This window comes from Semicossyphus pulcher, unplaced genomic scaffold (genome assembly GCF_022749685.1).
Source record: "Semicossyphus pulcher isolate SPU_LCO1_2020_fin unplaced genomic scaffold, fSemPul1.0.p SCAF_2, whole genome shotgun sequence".
Lineage (NCBI taxonomy): Eukaryota > Metazoa > Chordata > Actinopteri > Labriformes > Labridae > Semicossyphus > Semicossyphus pulcher.
The window spans coordinates 26,122,490-26,133,794 of NW_027211693.1; the positions used below are offsets into that span (position 1 = coordinate 26,122,490).

Here is an 11,305-nt window from a genome sequence, read left to right on the forward strand (position 1 = left end):
GTGTCACAGGGAGCTGCATTGCAGCCGTCTCAAAACTGTTTTAAATTTGAAATTATTCACACACGGTGGACTAAAAATGTCTTTTTCAAGAGCCCCCTTGAAAAGGTTCAACGAGCACCTAGGTAAGTTACATTCAAAAAGTTGTATTTTGTCGAAGCTTTTAACGGTAAGTATGTTAGCTTAGGTTAGCTTACATACGTAGTTATATGATTGTTAAGAGGGAGCAAATTTAGCTGTTACACTTCACAAGTTTGGTACAAAAAGGGAAGCTAGCGTTAATTTAAGACTATCAAAGAAGTAGCATCAGTATTTTGCTAACACTGTGCTCTTGGCCGAAGGTTGTGCCCCAGCACCGGGATCCTATGAGGTTAAACCTGGGGACCTGAAGGGAGCAGCTTCCTTTGACAAGTCTGATCGATTCAGACTTGTTAAGGCAGGTGGGTAACTATGAGAAGCACAATGTAACAATGAGAGACAACGGAAGACGTTGTTAAAAAGATAATGTTTTGTGAAACTTATTTTCATCATCTCTGTCCCCAGCTGCTCTGCCACCACCATCACCCTCCAAAGCCCTAGTGTCACCTGTTCGCAGGACTATGTCGGTTGATGGTCTTGTAAGTTTTTTTCAGCATGTTATAATGCCACTCCTCACTAACAGATCTGGTAGTCCTAAAGCTGATCCTTACATAAAACTAACCCTCTTTATATCTTGTGAAAACCTAGGTTGAAGGGTCAAGCATAAAAAAAGAGAAGAATGTCATGACCATGGAAAGGAAGCAGCAGAAACTCTTGGAGAAGGAGGTACACTTCTCTAACAGAACATTTGTGCTGCAGGATTCAGTGGCATGTGTTTTCTTTAGTCAGAACCGAGCCATTGATAACAGATGTAAACATTTGTATTGTTCCCGTTACTGCAGATGTTGAATTTGTAACATTAGATGTGTTTGATTTCAGATAAGGTCCCTGGTTCAGCAGAGAGGGGAGCAAGACCGTCGCTTGCTGACTCTGGAAGAGGAGCTGAAGAAGGTTGAGGCCAAGCTGCTGGCTGCAGTCAGAGAGAAGACAGGCCTTGCTGCCAATGTTACCACCCTTGAGAGACAGCGAGCTGAGCTCAAGAAAGTCAACGAGTTCCTAAAAAACAAGGTGTGCTTGACTTGGATATTTGTTTAGTTTGTTTATTTGCTGTATTGATTAGGCCAGGATGAAATGTGTCTTCGGTGTGTCTATATTTTTAGCAGTGCTGCATGAAACGTTTGACTGACTGCTTGTTTTTAGGTTTCTGCTGACACTACAAAAAAGAAAATCAATTCTCTCTCAATGGAGTTGATGGAGGCCAGGAACACTTTGGATGTGAAAAACAAGGTATATCTTACATGCAAATACTTTATTTTGTGAAATTATTTATGGGTTTAATCACTGCTGAATGTTAAATGGGTGGATAAGCACATTTTCAGCTGCAGTAAATGCAGATGTTTATGCATGTGTTTGCAGGAGTTAAGTGTCCTGCATATTAACACTGAAGGCCAACTGAAGATGCTAGAAACCGACCTCCAAGCTGCCAGGGCTACTGTCAGTGTACTAAAGGAGAGAAACAAAGACTTGGGTAAGAGTTAGCTATTTGCAGCAGATTTATACTGTGCTACCAGTGAGACAAACCGTGCATGAACAGCAACAAGGAATTAATAAGGGCTGATTTTTGTCTTTTACAGAGGACCTTCATCAAGTGACCAAAACCCAGAATGAAGAGCTGGAGAACCAGAATGCTAGATTGCGAGGTGAGTTCTGTGTATGAACTGCGATTTCCTTGATGCACATTGATTTGTGGGATTGAGCAATTGACCCCTCCATCTTTGTGTTCACTGTGGGGCATTTGCATTCGTTAAGCAAAGTCTGTATTTTACTAAAACATACTGACAATAACTCCTGGATATGATGTTGAGGCTCAGCAAACATTTGCTTCCTAACAGTGATATACTGTTAATAGGCAGCCACATAATACTTGTTGACCCTGTTAGAATATTTGAAAATGTTCCTTTTGCACATGCTGCCTTATGCCGTCCATCATTTGGGGATTTTGTTCCCCTGATTGATTTGAGCTCACTCCTGAAGAATACCCAACATGCAGTCGAAACTTTAATTTATATTTCTGAGCACAGATGGCATAATTCTTGATGAGTAAAGACGCACAGAGAAAACTTTCAGTAGAATTTTTACTTTACAAATGACCTACATTGCAAATTTGCAGGGGATTAAATTTCCTCTTGTCCTCTACTATTATTGCAAATTAATAGAGCCCCCTGCATACTACTACACCCTTGCAAATAGGGCTTCAGATGTATGTAGGCCTTAATAATTGCACTTGAAGTACCAATAAACAACACAGGTTACAGGTAATATAACTCCTGATTGTTTTTGCTGATTTGATTAATGTTTTTCTCAGCTGAGATACGAGAGCTGAGGGAGGAGGTCAAAGTCGTGCAGGGATACCTGGATGCAGCCAATGACCAAATCCAGGTATAAATAAAGCCTATAAGTACCTATTACTTCATCTTTCAGTCATACTTTGTGTAAAACTGATTTGACCTGTTTGTGGGTTTGTAGGATCTCCGCTTGCAGCTCAAAGAGAAGACACAGGAGCACATTGTTGCTGGTTCTCAGGTTGAGAATATAAAGTAAGCAAATGCTAAATAGTTCCTCCAAGCAAGTAAGATCTCAGATGCATACCATCATACTTATTTGGCTCATTTTTCGCAGGCAACTAGAGACTGAACTTGAGCAGCGCACTACAGAACTAGAAACCACACAAGACGTGCTGAGACATAAAGAAGAGGAGGCACAGAAATTCCAGCAAGAGCTGCAGGCTTCAAAGGGTGCTTTAGTGGAAGCTGAGAGAAGATTGGAGGACCAGGAGCTGGAGCTTAAGTCTTCACAAAAGTCAGTGATTGACATGGAGGAGCAAATGGAGTCAGCCAACCAAGAAGTTCAAGAGTCTCAAGCAACAGTTCGACAGCAGGAGGCGGAGCTTGCTAGACTGAGAGAGGTGCTCAGAAGGACGGAGAAGGAGCTGGATGAGAGAGTTGCACATCTTGAACAGAGGTGTTTGTTCTCCGAGGAAGAGCGAAGTAAGTCCACAGAGATCCTGTCCAGGTTTTTGTTTGGAACAATTAGTCATGTGATGCTCATATTGTGTATATATTTTATTTGTTTTTAGGCAAGACTCAGGAGCAGGGGCTGAGGAGAGTTGAGGAGTTAAAAACAGAGCTCAGTTTGCTGAAGGAGGCTAAAAGAGATGAGAGCAACAGACTGATTCAGCTTGAGCAAGAACATGCTGCTCTCACTGAGGAACTGACAAAAGAAAAGGTACCACAAGGCTTTGTCTAACATGTTGCATTCTTTTTAGATTCAGTGTAAAAACACATGCCATAACTGCCCCTTTATTCTACAGGAACTTGTCGACTCCCTGACTGTGCTGGTGGAGCAGGAGAGGGAAGACTCTGAGGAGCGATTGAGACAGCTAAAGGAGGAGATGGAGGAGGTGCTGGGAGAGCTTGCTGCCTTGGAGGAGCAGGAGGAGGGAAGGCAGCAGACTATACAGAGGTTTAAAGAGGACAACAAGGAGCTGCAGAGACAACTGAGTGATACCTCTGCCCTGTCAGAGAGGTGAGCAACCAACAAACATACTGATAACGAGAGTAAAGAGAAGGAAAGGTAGAAGTTAGTTGTCCAGAAATTTTACTACAAGTATAAAGAGTGAGTTTGAAAGTCACACTGATATCAAAGACGTCCGGCCCACTACACTGCCCCTGTGATTCTATGTAGAGTCACAGGCAGCTGGAGGCATGTTCCAGCACACACTGAGCCAAAAGTAGAGGAGGATAATTGACAGTTTCTCACTCCATTACAGGTTTGAAAAAGTCTGTGGGTCACTGTCTATTTCTGTTTTTAACCAAGTTCAAGTTTTTCAGTCACCTCAGGGTAGCATCTTTTTTACTTTTTAGCTTTGTTTCGTCCAGTCAGCTTTGAACCCATAGATATTTAATTTTTATATCTATTTTGCCTCTAAAACTGATGTAAATAATTCGTTGATTAAGAAAATAGTTGCAGACTAATCTCCTCTCGATCAACTTTTTGGCTAATAAGCTTTTGTTTTAGCTCTTCTTTGAAAAAAACGTGTTAAAGCATCGTTCTGTTGAGCAATTCGACACAGACTGACTGATTTTATATAAATACTAAATAGATCAGTGTTTCAGAAAAGGTTCTGATGTTAGAAAAGAACAAAAGGGATTTAGGGATGTGCACTTAAACCGGTTAACTGTCAATCAACTGTTGAGACTATTAACCGGTTAATACTACCAGTCTGTTTTGAAATATACATATATACAGTATATTTGGGGAAAAGATGTTTTGTTGTTGTTAGTTGAGCTGAGCCTGAGAGGAGAGCAAAATTAAACGAGCAAAAATAAGCTTCGCTTGGGACTATTTCAGCCAAGGTGATGACAATGTTATTATGCAATGCAGTACTTAATAAATACAGCGGTGGTACAGGCAAAATGCAATACCACATATAAAGCAAACATCCACAAGTATCCCGACCGGTGGGTCCAGTGCACGTTTCTCAACAACTCTGTCCTCCATGCTTGCGGGGAGAGTGCGATAAGCGACAGTCTGAGAGGATAACGCAGAGAATCTGTGAAACGGTGGAGAAAGATATTTTGCCTGTCAGCGTGGTCAGTGGCGAGGGGTTTCAGGAGCTACTGGGCTATATCGAGCCTAATTACCAAATGCCATCAAGATGGACAGAGTATGGCAGCTGACAACCTCGCAGCTACACTAATTGCAGTGGAGACCTGGGGACTCGCAGGGAAAGTGTCTAAAAGTAAATGTAAATGCACATCCCTGCTTCAGTTATTAGTTTTAAGGGCAGTGATGTCAATATACATACTTTAAACACATGAAAACTGTGTGCCTGTTATGTTTTAGTAAGAACAATGACGTGGCAGCTCTAAAAGAGGAGCATTCAGCAGCGAAGAGAGAACTTCAAGAGGCACTCACAAACTCACTGAGTAAGATGGCAGACATTGTCACAGAGCTGGAAAGGTGAGTTCTTGACTATCAGAACATCTTTAAATATTTTTATATTGTCAATTTTATTTGACTTGTCTATAACTTGAAGTTCTGTCAACATGTAAAGTTCACAGACTGTTTTTCTTGCTTTCAGAACAAAAGAGGCCCTGAAGGTAGCCGAGGAAAGGCAGAAAGAACTGGAAGCGGAGGTGGGCAGAGTGACACACCAGATGAAGGAGGAGATGGCTAAAGTGGTTCAGCAGAAGGACGAGGAGTTAAACAGAGTGAAGGAGGGGTTAGAGGAGCACCAGGAGAGACGGTTAGCTGAAGCAAAAGCCCGAGAGGAGAATTCAAGGTATGCTTAACATTCAGTCTGTGTTAAAAAAGCTGTGACTTTTTACCCACTTTTTAAACGTCCTCTTTTGCTTGACTTGATAGAAAGTTGCTGGAGGTGCAGACTTCCCTTGAACATAAAGAAGAGGAAATGAAGGCCATGGAGGCGAGCCACGCTGCACTGATCAGTGATCTACAACAGCAGACAAAAGAGAGAGAAGAGGCACAGGGGCAACTAGAGTTACAGAGAGGTCAGAGTGTAAAAGCTCGGGAAATGCTAGAGAAGCTCAGCTTGGAGAAAGAGGAAATAATAGAACAGCTCCAACATGAAAGAGAGGAGAAAGTTGTGTTACAGACAGCCCTTCAGATGGAAACAGGAGCACTGGACATTGAAAGGAAAGACCACGAGCAGGTCAGGTCAGTGGTGCTCACACTACAGACCAAGCTTGAGAGAGTAGACGAGGAAAGGAGGAGTCTTCTGTCTCAAGTAGAACTCAAAGATCAGTCTAGGCTGGCGCTCGAAAGTCAGCTGAACGTGGCCGAGCAGGACAGAAAACAGCTGCAGTCTTGCCTGGATGAGGTTGAACAAGGTAGTGTGAGCTTCCATGCCCAATTAGAGCTCATGAAGGAGGAGACGCAGACGTTTCAGCACAGGCTGGAAGAACAACAACATGACAGACGGGCTCTGCGGGAGCAGGTAGAAGTACTGACTCAGGAAAAGGTTACACTGCAGTGGGAGATGGAGGAGCAGCGAAGGGAACTCCAAAAACAAATATGTGATGCACAGGAGAAAAGGTGAGCAAGTTGGATCTGTTGCTGTGTGTGTGTCTGTGATTTTTAAAGTTTTCTTTTTATTACATTTTGTAAATGTTAATCGTTCCTGTCTTCTTAGCTCCCAAAGTTCAGAGACAGAACACTGGAGGAAACAATACGAGGAGCTTTTTGCGAAAGTCAAGCCCTTTCAGGTCAGTCATTTTTACATCAATTAAAATATCCCAGATTTATTTTCATTAAAGCTGCAATTGCTTTATAATAATAACAGTGGGAAAAAATCACATTTGTAATATGAAAGGTTTTTTATGTTGTGACAAAGCTTCAGATATTAATTACAACCCTGCCATTCCACTAAGAGTATTTGAGTTTCTTTCAGCTCATTGTTTTGGTTGAACAGGCTGAAACTTAACTGTTTTGTTTTTTAGTCTCACTGCTGTTTTTAACCTAATTTTAACCCTCAGAGAGACTTAGGTTTAAGTTGCCTGAACAGCCTGAACATTTATGTTGGTGTGTGCCTATAGGAACAGCTCAACGCGTTCGCAGCAGAGCGAAATGCACTACTCAATGAAAACGGAGTGAACCAGGAGGAGCTAAACAAGTTGTCTGACGCTTATGCTCGTCTGCTGGGACACCAAAACCAGAAGCAGAAGATCAAACACGTCATGAAGCTGAAAGATGAGAACATAAACCTAAAACAGGTGATTAACACAAGCTAAACCGTCTACATTCCAAACCAAGCACATGCTCTGTCTCAAGCACTTCATCCCTTTTTTACTTTCTGTGTGTGTTTGTGTAGGAATTGTCCAAGCTTCGGTCCCAGGTGAGCCGGCAGAAGAGCGATATGGAGCAGCTGAAATCAAAGCTTCCTGGAACTCCTCGCCGCAGGTTTGATCCCAGCAAAGCTTTCCAGCACGACAAGGAGAACAGGCGAAGTGAAACTGAACCCTTAAGAGAAGGTGAGTATTGAAATGACCTCACTGAAACACTCTGAACCTAAAGAGGGGCAGATTTTTGGAGATGTAAAGAGATGAGATTAAACAGTTACATTACTTCTGTTCATGAATTTGTTGTGCTCTAGATATTTTTCTGTGAAGCCTAACTCTGTGTTTGTTTTGTCAGGAAATTATTATGCCTGATGGAGTTCTTCTACCAGACGAGAACTGACAACTAATTGGCTGCAAAATTAATTTTTTATGTTTTGGTCTTTTGAGTACTTATTAACCTCTTTCTCTGACACTTTTTAATCTGCGACACTTCTGCGTCAATTTTATCATACAGAGAGAACAAGGTTTTAGGTCACCAGTTTTGATTTTAAGAAGTATTAGAAGCAGATTGTGTGTGAATGTACAGGAGCAGTGTGTGAAAATAATGAGGAAATAGACAGCTGCAAGTGTTATGTACACACAATCCAGAGAGCAAAAGCATAGTCAGCATTAATGTGATGCTTTTAGTATTAAATGTGTTTTTGAGTTTTATCTTTGTAACTGTCTTGTAACCATTGCTCATGTGGGATAGCTCTTTATAAACCTTTCCTCTTTGTAAATAAAGACAGATTTTAACATGCTTTTAAAACAAGTGTTACTGAGGCTTATTGACTTCCCTAGTGTACAAATGTTGCCTTTTTTGGTTACGTCTTCTTGGCTAAATCCGTCCTCAGCCAGTAGGGAGCACTCTAGGACTGCGGCCACATTTTGTAGCGCAGCAAAAGGCCGTGTTTCATCCACTCTTTACACCAGCTACAAAGAACACAAATTCACATTTTTGCAGAGGAGCCCTGGGTTATGGGTCATGAAGCTTTATTTCCTTCAGTTGGAAAGACACAGCCAGCCAGTGTTGGGTTAGAAGTGGACTTTCTACATGCTCTGAGTGGTGCTAGTTGTGGAGGGACGAGTCAATCGCAGTAGCCCTCCAGGTGGTAAACGCTGCATGGGTTATGGCAGCACTGCTCCACGATGCCTCTCTTCACCTTGGGCTCGTCATGAGCCTTCATCAGTCGCTGCTCCTGTCTGGCCCTGTTAGACAGGAACCCTTTGAAGTGGAGAAAGTTTCCATAGCTGAGTGTTAAATCCTGCTATTGCTGTGCAAACCTCCTGCTTCTCAAACTACTTCATACTGTTCACACTTTAATGGGGACTTAATGGTTGGATAATCTGATCTCTACAATCCGTTAAGTCTTGTTACTTTCTTCTTCAAGAGGAGATATGAAGGAGCTCCAACAGAGGCATATCATAGCTTACACCTCTGAAGTTAAATTCAATACATCAATAGTCTGTTTGAGGTGGAAGATCCAAATAATGCGTTTTGGGAATGACGTAATGAGGAATTTGGGTTTTTCAGAAGATATGTGATTACTGGATCTGTCACATCATAGATGTTGAAAGCAACGATAGGACACCAAAAGCCCGGACACGCCGCTGCATTTAAAAGAGGCCGAAGACCAGCTCTGCACGCTAATGATGGTGCGGACAAATGTATAGGTTTATCTCGGGGAGGTTTCCAGTATGGTGTCTGTAAACATTTTTCCTGCAGCCAGTATCCAAATTGGCATTCTCATTATACTGAGTTTGAACAGAAAAACAAAGCCTGCCCAGGGTCCGGGGGCAATGTCATGCTGTTCCTTTCTGAACTCCCACTATTAAGAGGACAATTTAAACTTATTTTGCACAAGTCAAACTAGAGAAGTCAAACTGTCGCCAGTGTCAATGTGGAACTTACCGAGCAGATGATCGAGGTCCCTCTTGTACGGTCGGTTTCGACTGTAGAAAAAGCCCCGTTCTCCGCATACGAAGTAGAGGGCGTCCACCAGGTGGGAGCCACACAGGTGCTGTGCGGGTGCCGAGGACACCGTTGGAGAGTGGAGCACCAGCAGTAACAGCATGGACACCGCCCATGGTACCCTGGCCATGGGATGGGGACCTCTTTGAAGGAGCACAGGAAGAAAAATGGTACACTTTTGATCAAACTTTTATTATACTTAGTTCCAAAGACAAACACTTAAACTGAATCCAGCCATCAATTCTTAATACCTCGAAGCCAGACGGCTGAAAGCTGCAGGATGGAGTGATGTTCAAATTTGATCAGACCTTTCTTGACAACACTCGGGCATTACAAGACCACTTTCTTTTAATAACTTTCGATATTTTGCGATGTTCCGGTGAAATTCTACCAGATCGCCTCAAGTCTTGAGAGTATAGCATCTCAGGGACAACACTGAGGCATGAAGCATTACTCTGTATGGGGGGTTTGTGGTAATGATGCCTGAGCTGGGTAGTTTTTAAAGTTAAGATTGACCCCTGTTATCTTTTTATTGTTCATATTTACAAATGGCATTCAGGATATCAGCCATCCAAGGTTATGTTTAATGCTATTCCTTTATACCTCCTTTTGAAGTAAATTGAAAATTGATTTTATTTTGATTCCTTTTGCTTCACTTTCATCCCCAGGTGAGCCGTATTTTATCACAGCACCATCTTTTACAAGCTCGACGGAGTGCCCATGCTCCCGCATCATCATCAGGGATACTGATGCTGCTTCTTCAAGGTCAGTCCTCACCTTGCTATCAAGTTTTGCAGCTAGAATTGAACATTTTATTAGAGTTATTAGTAAAAATCCAATTTCTGATGGATATTCTCCTGGGTTGGAAGTTCAGCTCAATTTTCAAGGTGAAAAACATATTTAGCAGTCATTTAGAAACGATATAGACCTTTTGTGGACATCTTACAGTGTAGTGCAGATTATTGGATTGAAAATGAATCATTTTAACAGTGTCTTTAACAATGCACCTGTGCCAGGCATTACAACATTGGCAGACCACTCTATCTGGCACGCCACTCCTCCCTACCTCTTGGCTGTGTGCCAGGCTCCTTGGCACGGTAGATTGTATAGTACTTGTGCTATTCTTTACTTTCACCCCTGGTTATGATACATATAAATTTAAAAAGTTGAAGTCATGAGGGGGAAAAAGAGAAACTTGCTTACCTGTGTGTGAGGCCTCAGTGCAGCAGAGCGGCTGGGAACACAGTTGAGTAGGGCCTTGGCCTTAAGTACTATACAGCTACAGAGAACATCTCCACTTGGCTACCTTTCCCCTTTGTAACTCCTTATCTCCACCTGGCCTTTGTCAACCTCAGTGGAGAACACTGCTGTCCTCTCATTAACCACCCTGACCTGTAAGCCTTTTTATCCGCTCTTGAGTGGCACTAAGTCAGTTAACTGAGTGTGTACCAACAGCAGAGTTGAGATAGAGTTGAGAAGGCCGTCACCCAGCGCGATGCTTAATTCAACCCCTGCTGTGTGAGGGCCTGTCTGACACAGTTTATACACTGATGGACAAACACCATATGTCAGGTTCTGGCAACTTGTGCAGATAAGAGGACATCCAGGGTTGTTAGTGACCCCCAGTGGTGTGTTTAAGGAAGAACTGTGTGCACCAACAAATACTCATGAGAATAAAGTTATTTCTGTTATCGGCTAATCAATCAATTTTTAATTGTATAGCGGCAAATCACAACTTAAGTTATTATGACACTTTACATAAAGAGCATGTCCAGAATGTACTCTATCTAATATTAATTACAGAGACCAAGCTTAATCCACCATGAGCAAGCACTTTGCAACAGTGGCACAGAGAAGACTTCCTTTGAACAGGAGGACACCTCAAGCAGAACCAGACTCAGAGGTGGACAGCCGTCTATCTAAACTGGTTGGGTTGGTTGAGAGAGAGAGAGAGAGAGAGAGAGAGAGAGAGAGAGAGAGAGAGAGAGAGAGAGAGAGAGAGGCGGGGTACACCCTGGACTGATCGCCAGTCAATCACAGGGCTGACACATAGAGACAGACAACCATTCACACTCACACCTACAGGCAATTTAGGGGCCGGACTCGAACAAGGAACCTTCTAGCTGTGAGGCGACAGCGCTAACCACTGCACCACCGTGCCTGTCACTTCATTAGTATATGAAAATGTGTGAAAGGGTGAATGCTGACATGTAGCGTAAAGTGTCTTGAGTGGTCAGAAGACTACAAAGAGAGTTATCTTAAGGAGATATGTCAGTGCAGTCCATTTTAACCATTATAAAAATGCCAAATGTAAAAATCACAGTGGCAGTGGGAGTGAATCGATACCGGGTGCAGTCCG

General features: G+C 42.6%; 2 protein-coding genes across 2 annotated transcripts; one reads left to right on the forward strand and one right to left on the reverse strand.

Moving 5' to 3' along the window:
* Positions 1–76: 76 nt before the first annotated feature.
* hmmr (hyaluronan-mediated motility receptor (RHAMM)) lies at positions 77–7,715 on the forward strand. The gene is made up of 20 exons (XM_069670023.1): positions 77–122; positions 339–428; positions 535–614; positions 724–801; positions 955–1,143; positions 1,276–1,362; positions 1,492–1,603; positions 1,710–1,775; positions 2,441–2,514; positions 2,602–2,672; positions 2,755–3,122; positions 3,212–3,360; positions 3,446–3,660; positions 4,981–5,097; positions 5,219–5,419; positions 5,503–6,192; positions 6,290–6,362; positions 6,693–6,869; positions 6,968–7,127; positions 7,291–7,715. Exons 1-20 carry the CDS (start codon positions 77–79, stop codon positions 7,305–7,307), a joined length of 3,060 nt encoding a protein of 1,019 aa, XP_069526124.1. The 3' UTR covers positions 7,308–7,715.
* Positions 7,716–8,062: 347 nt separating this feature from the next.
* On the reverse strand, positions 8,063–9,076 carry insb (preproinsulin b). The gene is made up of 2 exons (XM_069670134.1): positions 8,887–9,076; positions 8,063–8,199 (listed from the first exon to the last, which is right to left on the reverse strand). The coding sequence occupies exons 1-2, from the start codon at positions 9,074–9,076 to the stop codon at positions 8,063–8,065; spliced, it is 327 nt and encodes a 108-aa protein (XP_069526235.1).
* Between the last annotated feature and the right edge of the window lie 2,229 nt (positions 9,077–11,305).

Coding starts and splice junctions, on each gene's coding strand:
- hmmr (XM_069670023.1), top strand. CDS start 77: ATGTCTTTTTCAAGAGCCCCCTTGAAAAGGTTCAACGAGCACCTAG. Junction 3,661..4,980: donor ACCTCTGCCCTGTCAGAGAG/GTGAGCAACCAA, acceptor GTTATGTTTTAG/TAAGAACAATGACGTGGCAG. Junction 6,363..6,692: donor CGAAAGTCAAGCCCTTTCAG/GTCAGTCATTTT, acceptor GTGTGCCTATAG/GAACAGCTCAACGCGTTCGC.
- insb (XM_069670134.1), bottom strand. CDS start 9,076: ATGGCCAGGGTACCATGGGCGGTGTCCATGCTGTTACTGCTGGTGCTC. Junction 8,200..8,886: donor GGACCTCGATCATCTGCTCG/GTAAGTTCCACA, acceptor TCCACTTCAAAG/GGTTCCTGTCTAACAGGGCC.